Source organism: Saccharomycodes ludwigii, chromosome III (genome assembly GCF_020623625.1).
Source record: "Saccharomycodes ludwigii strain NBRC 1722 chromosome III, whole genome shotgun sequence".
Lineage (NCBI taxonomy): Eukaryota > Fungi > Ascomycota > Saccharomycetes > Saccharomycodales > Saccharomycodaceae > Saccharomycodes > Saccharomycodes ludwigii.
In genome coordinates this window covers 1598391-1620882 of record NC_060202.1, presented here as the reverse complement: position 1 = coordinate 1620882, position 22492 = coordinate 1598391, and the positions used below count along the sequence as shown (strand labels likewise).

General features: G+C 30.4%; 10 protein-coding genes across 10 annotated transcripts; 4 read left to right on the top strand and 6 right to left on the bottom strand.

The window, feature by feature from the left end:
• Window positions 1-1130: 1130 nt before the first annotated feature.
• Window positions 1131-1976, top strand: SCDLUD_002969 (uncharacterized protein; the record flags this gene model as incomplete). The annotated part of the gene is made up of 1 exon (XM_046076651.1): window positions 1131-1976. One exon carries the CDS (start codon window positions 1131-1133, stop codon window positions 1974-1976), a length of 846 nt encoding a protein of 281 aa, XP_045935407.1.
• A 345-nt stretch (window positions 1977-2321) lies between these two features.
• Window positions 2322-2657, top strand: SCDLUD_002968 (uncharacterized protein; the record flags this gene model as incomplete). The annotated part of the gene is made up of 1 exon (XM_046081467.1): window positions 2322-2657. The coding sequence occupies one exon, from the start codon at window positions 2322-2324 to the stop codon at window positions 2655-2657; it is 336 nt and encodes a 111-aa protein (XP_045935406.1).
• An 80-nt stretch (window positions 2658-2737) lies between these two features.
• On the bottom strand, window positions 2738-3133 carry GIM3 (tubulin-binding prefolding complex subunit GIM3; the record flags this gene model as incomplete). The annotated part of the gene is made up of 1 exon (XM_046077616.1): window positions 2738-3133. One exon carries the CDS (start codon window positions 3131-3133, stop codon window positions 2738-2740), a length of 396 nt encoding a protein of 131 aa, XP_045935405.1.
• Window positions 3134-3686: 553 nt separating this feature from the next.
• Window positions 3687-4328, top strand: SHR3 (Shr3p; the record flags this gene model as incomplete). Its single annotated transcript, XM_046077615.1, has 1 exon — window positions 3687-4328. The coding sequence occupies one exon, from the start codon at window positions 3687-3689 to the stop codon at window positions 4326-4328; it is 642 nt and encodes a 213-aa protein (XP_045935404.1).
• Window positions 4329-4537: 209 nt separating this feature from the next.
• Window positions 4538-5464, bottom strand: MRPL22 (mitochondrial 54S ribosomal protein uL22m; the record flags this gene model as incomplete). The annotated part of the gene is made up of 1 exon (XM_046077614.1): window positions 4538-5464. One exon carries the CDS (start codon window positions 5462-5464, stop codon window positions 4538-4540), a length of 927 nt encoding a protein of 308 aa, XP_045935403.1.
• Window positions 5465-6110: 646 nt separating this feature from the next.
• On the bottom strand, window positions 6111-8885 carry SCDLUD_002964 (uncharacterized protein; the record flags this gene model as incomplete). Its single annotated transcript, XM_046077613.1, has 1 exon — window positions 6111-8885. One exon carries the CDS (start codon window positions 8883-8885, stop codon window positions 6111-6113), a length of 2775 nt encoding a protein of 924 aa, XP_045935402.1.
• A 2401-nt stretch (window positions 8886-11286) lies between these two features.
• Window positions 11287-12828, top strand: MEP2 (ammonium permease MEP2; the record flags this gene model as incomplete). Its single annotated transcript, XM_046077612.1, has 1 exon — window positions 11287-12828. The coding sequence occupies one exon, from the start codon at window positions 11287-11289 to the stop codon at window positions 12826-12828; it is 1542 nt and encodes a 513-aa protein (XP_045935401.1).
• Window positions 12829-13363: 535 nt separating this feature from the next.
• ARO9 (aromatic-amino-acid:2-oxoglutarate transaminase) lies at window positions 13364-14968 on the bottom strand (the record flags this gene model as incomplete). Its single annotated transcript, XM_046077611.1, has 1 exon — window positions 13364-14968. The coding sequence occupies one exon, from the start codon at window positions 14966-14968 to the stop codon at window positions 13364-13366; it is 1605 nt and encodes a 534-aa protein (XP_045935400.1).
• A 1281-nt stretch (window positions 14969-16249) lies between these two features.
• NOP13 (Nop13p) lies at window positions 16250-17440 on the bottom strand (the record flags this gene model as incomplete). Its single annotated transcript, XM_046077610.1, has 1 exon — window positions 16250-17440. The coding sequence occupies one exon, from the start codon at window positions 17438-17440 to the stop codon at window positions 16250-16252; it is 1191 nt and encodes a 396-aa protein (XP_045935399.1).
• Window positions 17441-18011: 571 nt separating this feature from the next.
• MDG1 (Mdg1p) lies at window positions 18012-21938 on the bottom strand (the record flags this gene model as incomplete). The annotated part of the gene is made up of 1 exon (XM_046077609.1): window positions 18012-21938. One exon carries the CDS (start codon window positions 21936-21938, stop codon window positions 18012-18014), a length of 3927 nt encoding a protein of 1308 aa, XP_045935398.1.
• Window positions 21939-22492: the final 554 nt, after the last annotated feature.

Below are 22492 nucleotides of genomic sequence, written 5' to 3'. Positions count from 1 at the left end.
ATTAATCAGTTTTTCTTTCTTTATTTCTTTTGTCTTAGAGTGAAAAGCAGCAGGGCTGCAAGATATTATCTTGTTTTATAATTATTAAAAAATTAATAAAAGCTGACACGTGCCAGCTAATTTTAATTTGTAATTATGACATTTACCATTAAATATCAAGCGTAATTTAGTATTTGACTGGCACGTGCTTCAAAGGAAAAATAAATTATCAAAATAAACAAACAACATAATAAATAAATAAATATTAGAAAACGATCAAAAATAAAATATAAAAGCACGTTGTAATTATTTACTTTTTTTTGGTCTTTATTTATTGTTTTTAGTCATGTTATTAAATAAACATTTGAGCATATCTCTGGAAGGAAGGAAAGAAAGAAAGAAAGAAAAATAAAGTAAAATAAAATAAAATAAAATAATTAATACAATTCTGATAGTAATCTGCCCTTTTTTTTTCCTTCTTTTCTTTTCTTTTCTTTTCGGTCATTACCAAACATGTGTTATTGTTATTGTTTTTGTTATTCACACATAAAATAGAAATAAAAATCAGGAGTACAAAGAAAATATCCCTATTATGTACACACATGCATGCTTAAAATGTTAATTCTCTTTTTATTTCATGTGTAAGTGTAACAAAAGCTTATTCAGAGCACAAAATATGGAAAAATATCATTTAATAAATTAATAGATGTTTTTTATTTTTCTTTTTTTTCTTTTTCTTTTTACTAAATTAATAAAATATAAAAACAACATTTGTTTATTTCCTTTTTCTCTTTTTTCTGACCATCTTTTTTCCTATTTTCCCTTTGTCACTCTTATTTTTCTCCTCTTAAAATCTTATCCTAATTATATAAGAAATCGAGATGGGAAGCTTGACCAAATCTTAATCTAATTGTCTGGTACAAGTAAAGATAATAACAACTTTCCTCTGAGATATAATAATACACTAAAAAATAATAAAATATATGGATCAAGAAATGATAGGGTTTAGAAAAACATGGAGCTTCAATTTAGGTACCACAATAACAAATTTATTATTTTGTCACTACAATACTAAAAGTATAACGATACATCAGCTAGGACCCTTTATTAGTGGCTTGATATTTTTTTTTTATTTTTTATTTTTGTTAGGGATGACTAAATGTCTAGGCGGAAGGGAAGATTCTAATAATGGAATAAATGCTCCCGATACAATACAAATTTCATACTTATGTATATTATTGACTATGATTTTCATATTATTAACACAACTATCTAACTTGGCAAGAACCTCAATAAATAAGAGACAAAAATGTTTTAATTTGAATCCATTGGCCTACTTGACTTCTTATGTTGGTATTAATGCTCTATTTTATACTCTACTGGTAGATTGTCAGTTTTTAATTAATATTAACGAATATTTGCGCATTGTAGAAGGGCTCGAGTTTAATAATAGTGGTAGTGGTAATAATGACTTTTTAATAATGAAGGGATCTAAAAGCATTCTTTGGATTAAAGAAAACATCAGTTATCATATACAGGAATTAGGTAAAATACACAATAATAGTAGCAGCGGTAATACTAATAATATGTCCAATTATTTACCGATTTTCAAATTTTTAACCTGGCCTTTTTTCCATAATGATAGCAGCTACGCTACCACTAAAACAATTCATAATATACCATTATTATTAAATAATATTAATTGCACAAACAATGCTATAAGTGATCCATACCAGTCTGTTATAAAAGCTTTAGATGTTTTGACTTTTGCTAAAAAAATTATTAAGAAAGAGATTAGTATTGTTTTTGGGTTTTTTTTTTCTTTTATTATAATTTATATTTTGAATTACCTTGTATCTGTTATGAATAGTTGTGATATTACAGAAGATTTGGAAGAACAAGGAGATGAGAATGAAAATGTCTTGTGTTGTACAAATCATGATACCAATTTTATGTTTATTTTAAAAGATTTGGAACAAGACAATAGTATGTTATAGGATGGGATTAGTTTTTTATTTGTTGTTTATTTTGTTATTATATAATTTATCTCTAGCGTATATAATTGTATGTGTGTAATTTGGAATGTTAAGGTTTGCTTTTAATTTGTTCTTGTATTAATTATTAAGAAATGATACTTTCTTTAACCCGGTTACAATCTTTAATTTTTTTTTTTTTTTTTTTTTTTACTATGTGCTTTTTCAGGCTGACGGTAATGTAAATAATATTTTCTTCTCTGTTATAAACTTTAAACTCTTTTATCTCTTTCTAAGCCATCAAAGACTAAAAAATAATAAAAAAAGAAGCAAGTGTTGAACATTAGAAATTCAGTTCCTAATAAAAGAATGTTACATCCTAGATCTATTTACAACAAATTAAGTACCATTTTAGCTATATTTTGCCTACTATTTTTTTTTTTCCCGTTGAATATATTGGCTACTAGTCCAGCTAATACAAACTATATCTTAACATTTTCACAAGACACCCCTAATACTATAGTAAACAAAGTCAAGGAGTATCTTAATGATAATGAAGGTAAAATTACTTTTGAATTTAGTATAATCAATGGTTTTAGTTTTAATATTCCCACTGTGGAAATAGACAATTTTGAAAAAACTCTAAGTAATACGGTTAAATGGCCTTATACTTTGGAAAAGGACCAAGAGGTACATATTAATTGATGCGCTGTATATCTTTGGTTTGCTTTATTTTATTTATTTTTTTTATACATACATACATATACATATATATATATATATAATCAACGTTCTAGGTTAATGGTGTTTCCAAATTTAATATACAATTGTGATTTCAATCCACTTATCTTTTCATCTATAATGCTTTTTTCATTAGTTAATTTTTCAATTTTATTATCTAGCTCTTGTAAATCGTTTTCCAAGTGTTTAATTACATCTTTTTGTTTCATGAACACAAATAATGATTCTTGACCTATCTTGTATTGTAATTTTTCATCCTCATCGATTAATTCTATTTCTAAAGAAATATCATCCAAAAACTCCTTTTCTTGTAGTTGTTTAGATAACTCTAGTTCAATATCATCTTTCTTCAAAATTAACTTTGAAAATTCATTAATTTTCAATTGATCTTGATAGGTTACTGACTTATTATTCTTTTGTCCCTCAGGTAGTAACTCCATCCCTTTTTTTTTTTTATTTTTTTTTATTTTTTTTTATTTTTTTTTTTTGATATTAATACAAAGGTACACTTTATGTTGCTACTATTTTATTTCGACTAAAAGTTAGATAGAAGTTTACTACATTGTAATAAGGGAATGGTTCTATAATAAGGGAATGGTTCTATAATAAGAGAATGAGAGAGAGAAAAAGAACAAAAAAAAGAAACCAACTATAAAAATTATTTTAAAGAGAGAAAGAAATAAAAAAAAAAAAAGGAATAATAATGGCTGGTATATAAAGTGTATTGTCCGGTATTCAATCGGACTAGATACTTTTATACTATAACAAACAAAGCAAGCAAACGGAAAAGGGAAATAAAAACGATAAATTTTTACTTTTTTTTTCTTTTTGTTTTTCCTTCTCTTTCTCTTTCCTTTCCTTTGTAAAAGCTCTCTTTTTACTTCATTTTATCTTCCACTTATTAACTTGTTACCCACAATTTTTAATATTAAGCCAAAGAAACTTTCTCTCCCCTCTTTAAACCCCTCCCCCAGCAACAACATCCATCGAATAATGAGATTCACTTATAAAGATACTTGTACTATAGCCACAGGCCTAATTCTAACATCATCCACTTTTATAATTGGTATGTTTTTCAACAATTTCACCTATGATTTACATGTTCTATTTAGTAAAGACGCCACCCAAGCAACCTTTGATAATAGTTTAAGGCACTACCAAGCTCTGTACTATAGCCATCCAGCTTTTAATTATACTTTTTATACCATTGCTGCCATTGGTTGCTTGGCTCATGCTGTTAGACTTTATAAACCAAATCCTGATATGCAAACTTTTGAATACATCTCCCTTGGTTTGTATGTTATGGGCTTCTGCGTATACTTAACTAATATCAGAACCGGTTTAGAAAGTAGTGTTATTAGAAATTGGGGGGAAGTCAGTGAAAATCAAGGCTTAGCTATTATAGGTAGTAGTAATATTATTCTTATTATGTTATATTTTGGTGTTTTATGTTTACAAGCTGGTATCTGGTATACTGATTGGGATTACCAATTAAGATTAAAGGAGTATTATGCTCAAGAAAAAAAAGAACAAAACCAAAAAGATAAGGCCCAAGAAAAGGAAAGCAAAGGTGAAAGTACCGCTACTGCTACTGCTAATGCTGGTACCACAAAAAAAACTAGTAAGAAAGCATAACTTATAGTTTATATCCTTTTAAAACATATGCGTTTCTTTTTTCTTAGATTTATTTATTTATTTAGTTAGTTATATATAATATTTAATTTATTTATTATTGTTATATATATGTATAGATATATACAAGTCAAACTTTTTTTTTTTTTTTTTTTTTTCCTTCCTTTTCAAATTTGATGAATCACATCATATAATATTTAGAAAATCATATTTTACCATTTAAAAGCTGAGCCGGGCACACCTCTTATTTTTTTATCTCCCAATTGTATCCATGGTTTTTTAGAATCTAATTTTTCCTTATTCTCAGCAATTAATCTCTTTAAGGTGACGCTTTTGCTTTTTAATATGGCTCTGATATGGATATATCTATGTTGAATAACACCAACTCTACCCCTGCCCTTAAATTCAACTCTCTTCGACCATTTCCCATCACTGCCACACCAAATTTGATCAATATATAGATCATCTGGATTAATTCCCAATTTTTCACCATCTTTTAAACCTTTAGTCAAAATAGAAGCTACATCACGAGCTAATTTCTTGTCGCTGAAATGGCATTGTGTAATTGCGGTTTTAACATTAATTTTTTCCTCTGGTGTCTTTTTGTCGACGAATAATCTTAGAAATTCAGTAGCCTTGCGCATAGAAGATTTGATTCTCAAGGATTTCACATAAACACTAGGTTCTAATGCGTTTAACTCCTGGCGGGTCAATCTTAATTTATAAACATTGTTATTGTAGCTAATTTCCGTATTTTTTTTGTAAAAGCCATCATTGATTTCACAATTTAACTCATACAATTTTTGTTTGAGTGGACTCAATAGTGTTGCGGCAGATGGTTTTGAAGGTAGCAACGGACGACCTTTAGTGGAATTTGCAAGTTGTTGAGCAACTACAAAGTCTTGAAATTTTTTATCCTCTCCCAATTTTAATTCTTGTTTTACTTTTTCTGCAATATCTTCCTTATCATCGTTGTTTTTCCCACTTCCAGCATTTTGTAACGTTAAACGTTCCGTTAATTTGGAAGTTGCAGTTGGATCAACTTCTTTGGTTAAACTACCAAAAATACTACCACTGCTGGCACTATTACGCAATGGTATATATGTTTTGAAGCCCCTATTAAAAAACAATCTTAACATGTCCGTGTGTGTTTTTAATATGCCTTTTTTTTTAAAAATTTTAAATGACAGTTGATGGTAGAGAGGTTTCCTATTGTTAGAGGAAAGAATAAAGAGTAAAGAGAGAGAAAAAAAAAAAAAAAAAAATTAAAGCGGAACTTGATTAAATTTTAATTGAAAAGAAGTTTTTTTTTTTTTTTTTTTTTTTTTTTTTTTATTTCTTTTAGTTAAAAAAAATTTTTTTTACAGGAAAAAAATAATAAGGTTCTTAGTAATATTCGTAGACAAACACATTTTACTATATCCATGCAACGCACCATTATGGATCGTTACTTTCCATTCTTTCCTCATCTTTTAAGACTTTACAGCTAAAGTAACTTTAATAATTACAAAAAGTTATGATTCATTATAGGCAAAACTAAAAATAGACTTATTTGTGCAAATCTGAAATTGGCATTCACACTATTTATGCATATTTAGCTTACTGTTAATATAAAACAGGAAAGTAAAAAAAGCATTCCAACATCAAAATATTATAGACGATACAAATAAATTATATAAATAAAATACAAAAACCATTTCAAATATGAAACGGCACAAATTAAAAATTAAAGCGTTTCCCTAAAAATATTAAAAAACATAAATAATAGTTAATATATATGTTAGATTAAATCAGTTCTTTAAAAATAGCCTTACTAGCTGGCCTGCTACCAGGATGTAGAGAAGTACCCTCGCTCATATTGCTTATATCTAAACTGCTGGCAGTGGTCTGATTATCCTCTGCATTTCCAGTGTCAATAGAAGTTACACCAGAATCTCTATAGGATTTATGGGTATTGTCGGTGATATCTGCGGTAGTATCATAATTACCATGTAAAGCATTCTCTTGTTGTTTTTTAATTCTATTACTAAAATCAAACTCATCGCTAAATGGGTTACCTTCCTTTTCATTATCTGTTTCTATCTCCTCTTCAGGTATCGACCTGAAAACACTTGCTGGAGTAACCTTTGTACCTAGCTTATGAGTAAATCTTCCATTAGTTCTTATCCTATCGTTGTTGGAATTTTTGTGCAACCCTTGGGCATTCGTTACCAAATTTTTTTCTTTGTCGTCATAAAAGGGAGATACTCTGCTAGAGTTATTTAGGGTAGTATCAATATTCTCATTTTGTTTTCTTTGTTTTTTCTTCAAGTACATAATTAAGATAAAGCCAACGGATATCAAAAGAAATGTACCCAAAACACTTCCCACAACGCTCCCAATAATAGTTCCTTTGTTATTAGAATTAGATGATCCGCCAGTAATCGGTACTTGCTGTCCCTTTAAATATTCGTTGTAATATGTGTTGTCCGTAGTTATGGTAGCTTGTTTTGGTTTAGCGGTTTCGTTATATGAAACTGTAAATGTTGATGAACTTGCGGTAATTTCATAAACTTGTAAGTAAAACGTGCTAGCACTAATAGCCTTGGTAGAAAGGGAAGATGCCGTTACTATTATTGAACTTGTTTGCTCTATAGTTGTATCTGGATCAATAGTCGTAGTAACATAAACAACTGCGGGAGACAAATATTCCGTAGTACTAGTGCTAGAATCAAAAGAATCCAATGTAGTTATATTGCTGACAACGGTGGAAAAAGGAGACAATGTACTTTTATAATCCGTGCTGGTACTAACGTTATCATATGTGATGTATTGAGTACTTGTTTCTGTATAAATTTCATCGGAGTAATAAGTAGTAGTGCTATTACTATAGGTGAGACCCAGCCATATATCTGAATTTAATATAGAATCTAATGATAGAGAAGAAAATGAAGCACTTTGGGTGGAAGATGTGGTAATAACACTGCTGCTCGTGCTTCTAGTGCTATTATTATTTGTTTTGAATAATTGAGTGGTAATAATAGTTGGCTGTTCTATTGAAGGAAAGGACGACTCTTGTTGTTGTGAAACTAAAGAGCTGCTATATGGTATATTTGTCAAAATAGTGCTAGTACTATTATCATTAGCGATGCTGCTGCTCGTAATAACATTACCTATATCACTATCGATATTATCACTAATACTTCCACTGCCGCTGCTGCTGCTGCTGATAATGTTATTTATGCTTCCACTACTGCTATCAATAATATTACTACTAGAAGGCAAAAAAGAAGTGGCATAATTTATAGAATTACTTGGTATCGTATTTATTAACTCATTATTACTATTACTCATGCTTGTAGGGGAAACATATGAAACTGAGCTAGATGAAACTTCTGACACATACCAGAAATCATCAGTATTGCTACTCGCTAGGGTATTGTAAGGTATTATGCTGCTGCTAGTAGGGCTATTGGTACTACTAATACTGCTACTGTCACTAACGTCAGTAACACCAGCACCACTGTTAATACTATTAATGCTACTACTACTACCAATGTTAATAGCAGTAGTATCAATGGTGCTAGCACTAATACTTTGGGGCGTACTACTAGACCACAATAATAAAGTGCTACTTGTTGGGTTGGCAGCAGACCAATAATCGTTATAAGTAGAAAAGCTAGCTGTTGTAATTACATTGGTAATACTTGTGGACAGGATTTCGTCACTATAACTATCGGCTAATGAGGTTGAAGTTGGTATCGGTGACGGTAATATTATCGTAATACTATTGGTTAGACTATTGGCATTCATATCGCTGCTACTACTCATACGACTCCAGCTGTTGTCACCATTTCCAGTAATAATATTACTACTATCACTACTAGTAATAATGATACTGCTTGCGTCGTTACTAATAATGGGACTAGTATTAATACTGTTACTACTACTACTGCTGCTGCTGCTACTACTAATAATACTGTTACTAATAGTATTGTCAAGTTCAGTAACACTATCAATTGTATTGCTACCAGAACTATTAATTTCACTAGTAAAATCAACTATGTCGCTGCTACTGCTACTGCTACTGCTACTGCTACTGATAATAATACTACTGGTAGTAATACTACTACTGCTAATACTAGTAATACTGCTGCTACTACTACTACTGGTAATACTGCTACTACTGGTAATACTACTACTACTGGTAATACTAGCACTACTAGTACTATCACTGCTGCTAGTAATACTAGTACTATCGCTGCTGCTGCTACTGGTAATACTACTACTACTGCTGCTGCTACTGGTAATACTACTACTACTGCTACTATCATCAGCTACAGCAATATCAGTAAAAATAGCATTGGTGCTGCTGATATCAGTTGAAGGAGATGATAAGTCTGCAATGTATTGGGAAGTCGATACAGAGCTGGTAGCTAAGTTAGGTAAAGTAGTGGAAGAAAAAGTCAAAGGTGATTCCGTGGTAAATTGGTCATTACTGGGATACTCAATATTATTTGCGGACGTAGCAGTTGAACTGGTAGTTTCTTCCGACAAAGTTGTAATGTTATTGTTTGCCATCTGTGCTCCTATCCTGTGTCTTTCTATAAGTTTATTCTTTCTTAGTTCTTTTCAAATTGTATATAATTAATTGTTGTTTTTTATTTTTTCCTACTCCTAGAATTCTGTACTACCTTACGAAATTTAATTAGAGAGACACCCGTCTGATAAACTTATGGTATTGTCCAAAATGTAGGAAATTGGTTTACCATTGCCCTCGGAAACAAAAAAAAAAAAAAAAAAAAAAATAAATATAAAAAGTTGAAAACTGTATCAAATAAAAAAAAAAGAAAAAGAAAAAGAAAAAATAAAAAATAAAAAATAAGCCTGTATGAAAGGAAAGGTAGATCTCAGTTTTTAACAGCTCACTTAATTGTCCAATAAACAATAAACATAAGCAATGAAAGCGCAACATTTACGTGTACTTATTTTGCTGCATATGTTTCTTAGATTATTTCTTGATTTTTCGCTGCTAAAAAAAGAAATTTTCCTCGCTCGATAAAGATTTATTACACGCCAAAAAAAAAAGAAAAAACGTGTTTCAAATTTCATTAATGTTTTAATTTTCCGGGTAATGTTTCATATCACCCTATCCTTTCTTCATCTATTAAGAAATATACTGCATTGACATCTAAGGTTCATATACATATATATATATATATATAGATAGATTTTTTTTTTTTTATCCAAATATCTGGTAATACTAATAAATTATATCTATTCGTGCAAAATAATAAACAGTATTTACTCGTCTATTATTGCATCATCCTTCTTCAAAGAATATACTAGGTAATTAACCTAAATCAGTTTTAGTTTACTCGATTATTGGAAATTAATTTTTAAAAATATGTAGCTTTATCGAAACCAAGGGAGATAGTTACCAATCAATGTTTTTGTTTTGGACAAACTTGTTTGGAAACACTCAATAGGAACCATAAAGTTTTGAATACAAACAAAATAAATCAGAATAAAAAAAAAAAAATGTTTGTGTTTATTTTTCTGAGACAAAAAAAAAAAAACTTTTTGTGTTTGTTTTTCTAAGACGAATAAAAAAAATACATGCAGTCCAAATTATAAATAATAAAAGTGCCTTAAAACCGTGACACCTTTAATATATCTTTATGTGTATATATATATATATATATATATATGGAGAGAGATACAACGTATTTGAGTATATTTTTAAATGATAGACACGGTGACTAATAGAACTTTAATGATAATAATAGAAAGAAAAAAAAAAATAAATAAATAACTCATGACACAACGATCAGCCACTTTTTTTTTTTTTTATTATGCATAGATAGAAACGAGGAAAAAGAAATGAGCAATCAGTTAATCAATACGCACGTATATCAAAGAAATATTAGTTGAACCGTTAGATGATCTCTATCTAGTCATAGAAAATAAAAATACATGAAAATGACCGGGCTAAACCCTTAAAAGATTCTTTTATTTTTTTGTTTTTGTTTTTGTTCTTGTTTTAACCACTCCTGACTTTCCTTGTCTCTCTTTCATTAGTTAAAATGTCAAAAAAAAAAAAAAAAAAAAAAAAAAAATAAAATACAAAATCCTACGTTTATTTTGGTAAATTGTATAATTTCGCACGTCTCTAGGGTCTTATCGCTAACCAATGAAAAAGAATCTTTATAAAATTAGTAATTGCAGTAAAAAAAAAAAAAAAAAAAATACATAAGAATAATCAAACCGGCGTAAAAATTTGACAAAAGATTAAAATAAAACATAAAATAGGGCTTTCAATTCATACGTATTATTCATTTTCCCCTCTTATTAAAAAGAGTAAAAAATAGTAGTGCGACTTTACTCGGTCTGTTTGATAGAAAGATAACGACAAAAAAACAAAAAAACAACTAATACTGAACTATTTTTTTTACTGCTGTATTATATTTTACTCTTCTGGTTAAAAAAAAACAAATTCCATTTTTATCCTGCAAAATTAAAGGCTGCTTCGCAATATTACTGTTTTCTTATCCTAAAAAAAGCTTATCTTTGACAATAATATTTCCTTAATTGAACGAATAATGAATGAGAATTAACCGGAAACGAAAACAATTTAGGATATCAAAATCATTTTGATTATGATAATAATAATTCCTTAATAAGAGGTAAAAAAAAAAAAAATAAAAAAAGCATCGCAAAAAGAAAATATATTTATACACTTAAAAATATTGATATATAAACTAAAGTGTAATTAAAACTTTTAAGCAATATCATTTTATATTTAAAAAGAATAAAAAATAAAGTAAAGTAAAACAAAAAAAAACAGGAAAGAGAAAGGAAAAAAAAAAAAAAAAAAAAAACAATCATCTCTTTGACATTATTATCCTTATTATCGAAGGTATCCGGGAAAATATATACATTTAATAGATTACATATAAACTAACCATACACAACTACAAATATGTCTGTAAACTTAACAGGTATTCCAACTGGTTACGGAACCGGTGGTAATTCTCTAACAACCGATTTAAATTCTCAATATGATAAAGCTGATATGGTATGGATTGCTGTATCTTCATGTTTGGTGTGGCTTATGGTCCCTGGGATTGGTTTATTATACTCAGGTTTAGCTCGTAAGAAGCATGCGTTGTCTTTATTGTGGGCCTCTTTAATGGCCTGTTGTGTTGTTTCCTTTCAATGGTATTGGTGGGGGTACTCATTAGCCTTTGCTCATAATGTTAGGGGGAAGGGATTTATTGGTACTTTGGAATTTTTCGGTTTTAAAAATGTTCTTGGTGCTCCAAGTTCTGTTTCTTCTTTACCAGATATTTTGTTCTCCTTCTACCAAATGATGTTTGCTATTGTGACAGGTATGTTGATGGTCGGTGGTGCTTGTGAGCGTGCCCGTCTATTTCCAATGATGGTTTTTCTATTTTTATGGATCACCATCGTTTATTGTCCAATTGCTTGCTGGACCTGGAATGCCAACGGGTGGTTGGTAGTTTTGGGAAGTATTGATTATGCAGGTGGCACAGTTGTTCATATTTCGTCTGCACATGCAGCTTTGATTTATGCTTTGATTTTGGGTAAACGTAACGATCCATTAACTAAAAAGGGAGTTCCAAAATATAAACCACATTCTGTCACTAGTGTTGTTTTGGGTACTGTTTTCATTTGGTTTGCTTGGTTTGGTTTCAACGGTGGTAGTGCTGGTAATGCAACTATCAGAGCTTGGTACTCTTTAGTAAATACTAATCTATGTGCTGCCGTCAGTGGTATAACCTGGATGATTGTTGACTGGTTCAGATGTGGTCGTAAATGGACAACTGTTGGAATTTGCTGTGGTGTGGTTACAGGTTTAGTTGTTATTACTCCGATGGCCGGTTTCGTTCCGCTATGGGCTGCTGTTATTGGGGGTGTTGTTGGTGCGATAGCTTGTAATTTTGCCGTTGATCTAAAACAAGTCTTGGGTATTGATGATGGGTTGGATGTCTGGGCCATGCATGGTGTTGGTGGTTCCATCGGCAATGTTTTAACTGGTATTTTTGCTGCCGATTATATTAATATGACTGCTGGTGACGAATCTAGTCCAATCCCAGGTGGTTGGATCAACCATCACTATAAACAAGTTGGTTATCAATTAGCCTCTTTATGTGCCGTTATTGCATGGGATTGTACTATTACTGCTATATTGCTATTGACTATGGACAGAATTCCATTTTTGAAATTGAGATTATCACCAGAAGAGGAAGAAATAGGTACTGATGCCGCTCAAATCGGTGAATTTACTTATGAAGATGCTAGTTATATTCCTGAGCCAGTTAGATCTAAATCAGTTATGGAGATGCCAGAGCCCCACAATGCCATTGATGATCAAATAGATGGTTCAAGTGTTAATGGCGCTAGCACTAGCGATGGAGGTGCTCAAAGAGACACTGCTTCTAATGAAAAACAAGAAAAAGGTGATATAGATGATGAAGATATTAAGCCAGTTGTCAACTAATTTAAAAAAAATAAAAAAAAAAAAAAAAAAAAAAAAAAAATTGATGTGTTTTTATTATACACACATACATATATACCATTTGATTCTATTCACTTCATTTAATATTTAATTATGATTTTCATTCTACAATTCCATTATTTCTCTTTGTTTGGAAAAAAAAAAAATTAAAATAAAAATAAAAAATAAAAATAAAAAATAAAGCTTATATTTATATACATATATATCACTTTATTATACTTAATATTACTTCTGGGCTCCTTTGGACCGTACAGTGCGTTTCTTCAAGATTGAAGGGTATACTGGTTGATATATTGAAGAAGATTATCTTTTACTACCTGTATACTCTATTTTTTTTTTTTTTTTTTTTTTAAGATTGTTTCCCAGATAAGTTTTTATAGATTATAGAAGGGAAAAAAAAAAAAAATGTAAAGAGCAAAGCAGTTATTATATTATATATCTATAAGATGGCCCAGTGTATATAATATATTATGTAACTTCTATTTAAAAGATATACGCTAGTTAAACTTTAATTCAATTATTTGTTCATACAAAATTTCTGCTTGTCTGTGCCGTACTCCAAGTTCAATCTTTCAATTCCCTTAGCTAATCTTAAAGCAGCCTCTCTTAAAATACAATCATTGGCGGCTTGAGCAAATGTTATTCTCAAGAAATTGGCTCTATGCAATGAAAACTTTTGATTAACAGTCATCTTATAACCCAAAACAGCTAAGCATCCTTCTTCTAATAGAATCCAATTCAAATAATCCATAACATCCTTGATGTAGGCATCTTTTTCAGCAGCACCTGTATAATCATTAACAGTTTTCCACTCTGGTTTTAATGTAACATTAAGAGCAACAAACATACCCGCAGAAGGTTCACTAATTTCAAAAAAATGTTTTTTAAAGGCATCTGTAGATTCTAAGGCTTGAAATAAAACGTTACGACGATGTGTGTAGGCACTTGCAACTTTTCTACACCATTCAAACCAACCATCAATATAACTTTCTGAATCTGGATGAGTCTTCTGATAATTTTCACCCATATCTAATAAGATGTTGGTCAAAATAGATTGTGATGCTCCACTTGGTTCTCTGGTAGAACACATTGCCATGTTATGTAATCTTTTAATAAAAAATTTATTAGCAACTATAAACCCACTTCTAATACCAGGGGCAAAAACTTTAGAGAATGTTTCGCACCTAATAACTCTACCATCAGTATCAAATCTTAAATAAGATGGAGACAATACTTTATTACAATAAACCTTTAAATCAATTTCGCCGCTTTCATATGGATTGTAATCTGGATCTTCAGGCCTAAATGGGGTAAATTTCAAATACCCGTATGGGTCATCTTCAATAATTAGCATATTGTGTTTGGAGCAAATATCATAAATTCTCCTTCTTTTGGCGACTGATTGAGTAACGCCTGTTGGATTTTGACCAGTGGCAATAGTATACAAAGCTTTTGGTTTAGGCTTTTCTGGGTAATACTTAGACCAATTATCTAACAAATCAGCCATGTAATCGGTGTCAATACCTTGTTTTTCGACATCAGAGGTAATGTTAACTTTTAATGGGATTTCTTCTGCTCCAGTGTTGTTCAAGTAAGTGGTGGTCAAGGGGAAAGTAAATTCTTCCATTAACATAACAGAATCTTCGTCAAATAACAAATCACACACTTTGTATAACGAATCAGCAGAACCATTAGTCGTAATAACATCCCAATCTTCATATTGTGGAGTGTTGTGGATACTAGTGATAATGTCACGTGCGATCTTTAATAATTGGGGGTTACCGTTGCTTTCTCCATATTGAAAAGCTTGGGATATACCTAACTTATCTTTATTTTGCTCATAAGTCCAAATGTTGGTTAGTTGTCCATCAGCAATCTTTTCATTAATATCCAAAGCCGTGCTATTACTAGCATTACTAACACCTGGAGAATTCTTGACATTAATATGGATGGATTCAATGGGGAATAAAGATTCATTAGGCATGCCACCCGCTAAATAAATTGTAGAGTCATGTGGAACCAAATTTTGTGGCAAATTGTTATTGATCCAGAATGGTTCAATTTTTTTCCAGGCATCTCTTTTACTTAAAAATTTGGTATAACGTTGTTTTAATTCTTCCATTATGTTTAAAAAGGAGATGTGCGGATATGATCCCTTTCAAGGAGTTAATATGTTTTTTTGTTTTTTTTTTCTTTGTTGGTTTGTTTACTTGTTTATGTATTTTTAAAAAAAAATTTTTTTTAAGGATGAGGGGGAGGGCAAGGTAAAAGTAAGGGAGAAAAAAAAAAAAAAAAAAAGAGAGAGAGAAAAACTATTCTCTAATTCTTTATATACAATTTATTTATTATTTGGTTATTATTTTTCATTAAAACTTTGAATAAAATAAAATAAAATAAAATAAAAATGATCCATAAGTCGTGCTTTGGAGAAATTGTTTGAAAGGTTTAAGCATATAACACGCTGTATATTCCCGAAACGTGAAGCGGGGAATCAATAAAAAGAAAAAAAAAAGTGTCACAAGAATATGTCTCGGTTAATTTATTTTTTCAGTAATAGGCTACCCTTTTTCCATCTTTGTTACAACTTCCGTTAGAGGGTGTGCCTCAGACTTAGATTAAAAAGTATGTGGTAGGATTATTACAAATAAAAAAAAAAAAAAAAAAGTTTGTTGTTAGTCATTTAAAGCAACACATCTTGTATTATAATTTGGTTACGGAACCTTAGAGCAATATTAAACGATTTAATATTATTTATTACTAAATCGGTTAAAAAGAAATATAAATGAATTGATAAGAAAAAATTTATCATATACAAACGGCATTAAAATTAAATATTTCAATCTTTTACCTAATAATAAAAAATTTTTTTTTTTTTCAGCTTTGCTTATCTTTAAACTGTTTTTTTTTTTGTTTTTTTATTTTTTTAGCCGAAATAACCATGACTTACCGAATACTTTGGGAAATAATATACAGAAAAAGACCGGTTTAGCATTAACCCCGAGTTTCATGTTTTTCGATTTCTTTTTTTCACTCAATAGCCAGACCGACCCGATTAAAACTTTTTTTTTTTTTTTTTTTTTTTCTCCATACAAAACAAACCAAAAGTACTGGTAGAAATTTAACCGAGGTAATGGTAAATGGCCTAAATGTTTTTAAATCAAGACTATGTCTTTTATCAGTAATGTCTAGAATCGGTACTAATTATGCTATATACTATGATCTATTGGCCCACCACAAAAATTTGAAATAGATTACAATTCGTAAGAAACCCTTCTTTATAACAGTATTTGGCGTAGTTAATTTAATATACAAAAAAAGAAAAAAAAAAAAAAAAGACAAAAAACAAAAAACAAAAAACAAAACATAACAAAATTAAAAAAAAAGAAAAAGAAAACAAAATTTGTTAATCAAACTTAACCTTCTTACCAGTAGATTTTACAATAGCTGCAGATTCTCTTTGCGCATTAGCCAATGCAACACTACTTTTCAAACGGTCATTATTGTCTTTATAAGCCTTGGAATTATTTCTCTTGTTATTATTAGATGGTTTCTTCTCTTTATCCTTATTTGTTGGTATAGGACCAGGCTCTTTGTAATTGATTTCTCCATTTTTGGAATTATTTGTAGAACGACTTTTAGCAAATTTGTTCTCAACAGATATTGGTCTTTTTTTAACTTGTCTTTTACTTCTATCTTCACCAAATTCCATTCTAATCGGTCTACCCGCAATTTTTCTGCAGTTTTTATCAGTTAAAGCTTTAGTTGGACCATCTTCGTCGACAAAATCAATAAAGGCAAACCCTTTACACTTACCACTATCTTCAAATGTGGCCATTCTGATCTTAACAATTTCACCGCAATGTTGGAAATGTTTTTCCAGCAATTCTTTAGTAATATCATAGCTTAAATTGCCTACAAATAAAATCCTGCTTGGTGGGTTCTTACTCATAGAAATTAAACTATCCTCCTTTTTGGGTCTACCATCAAAATTTTTGGAATTTTTAATTAATAAATTTCTACCATTTAATTGGTTTTCACTTAGCCCAATAACTTTTTCCATCTGCTCCACAGAAGAAAAGTCAACATATGCAAAACCTTTATTTTTAATTGTTTTGCCATCCGTTTTTTGAAATGGCATATTAATTCTTAAGATATCTTCAGGTTTAATTATTTCAATTTTAGCGGTCAAAAATCTAATTATATCTTCCTTTGTAGTATCAAATGACAAATTCCCAATCCAAACGCCGTACTTTTTGGCTTGTTTTGATGGAGATGCGGATTTGGATTCCTCTGTTTTTTCAGTAGAACTGGCAACAGCAACTTTTTCGGTTTTTTCCTTATTTTCCTTTTCGAATTCGGCAAGAGAAGCTGGATCAATGTTATATTTTTTATTTATTTCTTCCAATGTTACTTTACCCCTTCTTAATAATCTCTTTTGTTTTTTGGATAATGGAACACCCTTAGATAAATCAATTTCAATTTCATCCTCTGCTTTTCTTTTTTTTGTTGAATCACTCAAAGCTTCCTGAATTTGGGTATTTGTAGCATCGATTTCTTTTTCTTTTTTTTTTTGTTGTTCTTCTTCTTTAGTCATAACGTGTGGATGGGGAAGGCGTTTTTTCAAGTTTATTTGTAATGCATATTTTATATATTAGACATAAAAAAAAAAAACTGTAAAAAAAAAGAACTAAAGAGAAGTTCATCATGCTACAAAATATTTCTTTAAAATGAAAAATTATTCTTTCTATATGGCTTAAAGTTGAACCCAAAAAAAAAAAAAAAAAAAAAAAAAAAAAATAAAAATAAAAATAAAAATAAAAATAAAAATAAAAAATTAAAAAAAAGAAACGTTAAAAAATTTTTCTTTTGCTTATTTCAACTATTACTTATTTTCAATGTGGTGAAGGTTTATTTCATAAAGTTTTCTTCCTTGTGCTTTTTGTCTAGATTGAGAAAACTTTCCTTCCCATTTTCATAAAAATATCTCATCTTAACAGAAAATATGTCTCGAAAAGTATACAACTTTTTTTTAAAAATTAATTATTACAACGTATTTTTTACTGTTTTTATATTTAGAAATTTTACAAAAATAAAAAACAACAACAAAAAAAAAAAAAAAATTAAAATAAAATAAAATAAAATAAAACAGCAACAAACCTTCAACTTCAATCAAAAATCTTCTTTAATTTGCTAAAAAACCCATGTTTCTTTTCCTTCTTTTCATTCATTGTTTTAGAGGTAGAAGTGGAAGAAGGTTGCTTTTTAGAAGAAGTGCTCTTGGTACCACTTGGTTTCTTTTTGGATGAACCGCTTTTACTACTCGATTTCTTCTTTTTGGTACTGGAACTTTGGTGACGATCTTTTTTAACTGAGGGTTTATCACCATGGTTTTTAACAGAATCAGTTGTGGTATTCTTGGTTGGTTTAGGTGAAGAATGTTTGGAAACAGATTTTTCTGTTTTAATTTTTCCTTTCACGTCTTTTTCTCCCTCTTCTTCCTTACTTTTAATCGTTTCCTTTACGCTTTTTTCTTTATCAAGAAACTTATCACCGGTTTTGGAAACACCAACTTCTTGCGCCTTAGATTCAGTAGAATCAACTCTCTCCTTTTCATGTTTGCCCTTGCTTTTTTTCTGCTTTTCTTCATTTTCAACTTTCTTCACACCAGCAATGGCTTTTTCTTGTGTTTCTTTATTTGCAGAAGTTTCTGGTAAATGCATACCGTGTTCAATTCTTGTTAATAAACTTTCTCTACGCTTAGGTTCCTTCTTTTCATCATCCTTACTACCATTTTTCATAAGTGGATTAATGTTAATACCAGTACGTTTTGTTGTCCGTTTTTCTGTTGCGTTTTCAATATTAGAAGTAGAAATATCAGATTTATCCATTGGGTTATCACCAATAATAGCTGGGTCCAGAGTTCTGCTATTATCTTTTCCCTCGTTGTTTTCGGTATTTTCAACAGTATTCTTAAAACTACTAGCACTACTAGATTTCCTGCTTAAAACATTATCCTCATGTGCGGAAACAAAGTCCTCATCAGTATTTGTCTTAGTAATGGTGGATTTTAACATTGGTTCAGCGGGAGAAGTAGTAGAATTTTCTAAAGCATCATCTTCTTTGTTTAATGCTGTATTATTCTCGTCAGCTGTGGTACTAACAGCAGCAGCAGTACTGCTAATCTTGGATGATAATGGTTTAACAAAATCGGAGACATTCTTACCCTCTTTTTGTTTTAATTCATCATTTAATTTGGTACTCAATTCCTCTTGGTCCACATCGTCACGTACCTTATTAAAAGCGCTGTCAGTTTGTGATTTATTTGGAATAACCAACCCTGGGCCACCAGAAACAGATGTCATCTTGTTATCGCTATCAGATGTATCAACAGTTTTATCGGTATTACCACTGGATAGATTACCATTCAAAAAATCACCAGCAGCACCAACAGTTTTAGCAGCAGCACTACTGCTAATCTTGGATGATAATGGTTTAACAAAATCGGAGACATTCTTACCCTCTTTTTGTTTTAATTCATCATTTAATTTGGTACTCAATTCCTCTTGGTCCACATCGTCACGTACCTTATTAAAAGCGTTGTCAGTTTGTGATTTATTTGGAATAACCAACCCTGGGCCACCAGAAACAGATGTCATCTTGTTATCGCTATCAGATGTACCAACAGTTTTATCGGTATTACCACTGGATAGATTACCATTCAAAAAGTCACTAGCAGCAGCAACGTTATCATCAATTTCTTTTTTACCATTAGTAATCAAATTACTTGATTTAGATTTTATATTCGTAGCAGTAGTATCAACATTATCATGGATGTTCTTTTTGACATTAGTAGTTAAATTGCTTGGTTCAGAGTTTATATTTGTAGAAGCAATGTTAACATTATCATCAATATTCTTCTTGGTATGAGCGACCAAATTGTTTGGTTCAGATTTTATGTTAGCTGATATATCAGTAGCTGAGTCTTTCACAGAAGTTAAGCCACTTTTTTGTTCCTTTTCAAGACTGGCTACTTTAGCGTTCAATTGTTGCGTTTCATTTTTGAGCTCACCTTGAATTCCATCTTGTGTAGAATACTCCTTAATTTTTTCATTAACTATATCAGAATTTGAGCCAGGAACAGCAGTAACATCATGAGTAAGCCCTGTTTTTAGAGAAGCAGCATTTTCTAGATTTTTTTCAATACCAGTACTTTTCTTGCCAAGATTGGACTCAGCAGCAGATTCTAGTCCAGTGTTATCAACAACATCAGAAATCGAGACACCTTCAGTAGCTTTTTTTATTTCATTGTTAACCGCATTTTCAGATAGACCGGTTGATGAAGCAGTATTTTTTATTTCAGAGTTGACAGTAGTGTTTTCCAAACTGTGTTCGCCCCGGGAAACTAAGTCAGGTTCACTCATTACTTTCTCTTGTTGTTCCTTCCCTTTTGCCTTAACATCTTCTAAAAACTCATTATCATTATTATTATTATTATTGTCGTTAGGATTAGCTAAGCTACTTTCCAAATCAACCTTGCGAGATTTACCAGATGTGGAAATCAAACTGTTTCCAAGTTGCGACTCTGCTGCTGTTGCGGCAGTCACAGTCTTATTATCCAAAATTTTTTTGGCTTCAGAATCCAAAGATAATGGTTCCAAAGTTTCACTGATATTGGTTAAGCCAGCAGTTTGAGTACCCAAAATATCTTCAGCATCTCTTTCTAAATTAAAGGGGTTAAAACCATTTTTACTAGTATCCAGGGTTTTAGTCTTTAATTCCAGATCACCAATTGGATTAATATCTTTATCAATCTTTTCTGCAGCAGCAGAATCAAATCCAACATCAGCAGCTTCTTTAGCAATTTCTGAGTTCAAATTTTTGTTTAAAGCATCAATATCCTTTTCATTATTGCTAAATTCACTAAACGCTTTAATATTTTCTGGATTTTTTGGTATTTGAATACCCGGCTCACCGGAAATCGTGGCTGTTTTAGGATATTCTTCACGTGGTAAAGATCCTAATTTAAAGCTATCACTAGCCGTTGCAGCATGAGTTTCTCCTTTTCCATTTCTACCATCAGTAAAAGCAGTTGAACCTGCTAATTTATTTTTTTCAGCGGCAACATCGTCAGATGCAGTGTTAATATCAGCATTTCTATTACTCCCTTCATCTTTTGGGGAAGTACTGTTATGAAGAAAAGTAGAATCTTCATCTAGTTGTTTGTTTAATTTAGTGTTTAATTCATCTTGGTCAACATCACGCGTTTCACTAAATTCTTTAATAACACCATCCTCAGGTCTAGGGAAAACAAGACCCGGTTCACCGGCCAAAGAGTTAAATTTAGTGTCTTCTCTAGGTAATACAGTGTGCTTAAAGTTATTTTCATTTTCAATTTTTTTAGCCTCGCTGTTAATGCTTGTCATCTTTTTTGGTTCATCAACTAATGGAATTGGATTATTTAATTCCTTAATTGAACTTGGGTCACTTGGGATAACAATACCTGAAGTGGTGGCAAAATTAGAAGAAGCAGTATGGGGAGAAGGAGAAGGAGTACTATCAGTAGTTTTAATAGTTTCGTCCAAAATATTACTAGCGTCCTGGAAATCTTCGTCATTTTCATCGTCACCTTCATCATTTACAGAACTGTCATGTATAATGGTTTTTTTTTCACTAACTACAGTTTCTTCACCAGTCAATTTATTCTTTCTAATTCTTCTTTGGATTTTAATTCTTTTTTTGGACTTTCTTCTTTTAAGCATGTTGCTGTTGTTAGTTGCAGTGACAATTGGTAAACCTGATTCTGGTATGATAGTAGAAGCGGTAGTGGTGTCCAAATCAATAAAATTATTTGTAATACCTTCAGCATTAGCTTCTAATCCATAATTGTTGCTGGTACTCCAAACACCATCAACGATAAACTTAAAATACAATTTTTCTGAAGTTTTTTTTGACGGTTGAATTGGAACAGTTAATGTGAATCCTTCATTCCCAGGTAACTTGACTAATGGCAAAGTACCCTTCCAATTATCAAAATCACCAGTAACTACAACTTCCTTGGGACCACTAGGCCAAGTAAATGTGACAGTGCTCATATTTTTTTTTTTTTTTTTCTTTTCTTCTTAATTTTTTTTTTCTTTTTTTTTTTTTTCACCTTGTTGTTTTATTTTTTTAATTTTTTAAATGGATTATGCAAAAAGAAAATTAATTATTAACCAGTAATACTGAGAAAAGTGTTCTATATTAGTTGAAAATTAAATTGATAATGAACGTTTAAGTAAGAGATTTTTTTTTTTTTAAACTTTTATCTTAATTTAAACCAAAACATGTTATTTTTAGTTCTGTAGCCCACCAAAAAAAATAAGGAAAAAAACATTTTAAGGGATAGCAAAAAAAAAAAAAAAAAAAAAAAACAAAAAAAAAAAAGGAAAAAAAATTAACAGCACACAACGTCTACAAACTCTACGGCATTGACTGTACCACATATTCTTTACCCGGTGTATACAAAAGAAAAGAAAATTATCGTTAATACTTGCTTATAAGAAAGTTGAAGCTATGTAGAAAATTACTGTGCGCACATTCACAGCAAGCCAACGCTTAAAATATAACAATGGAGTAAAAAAAAAAAAATAAAGCACAATCATTTATA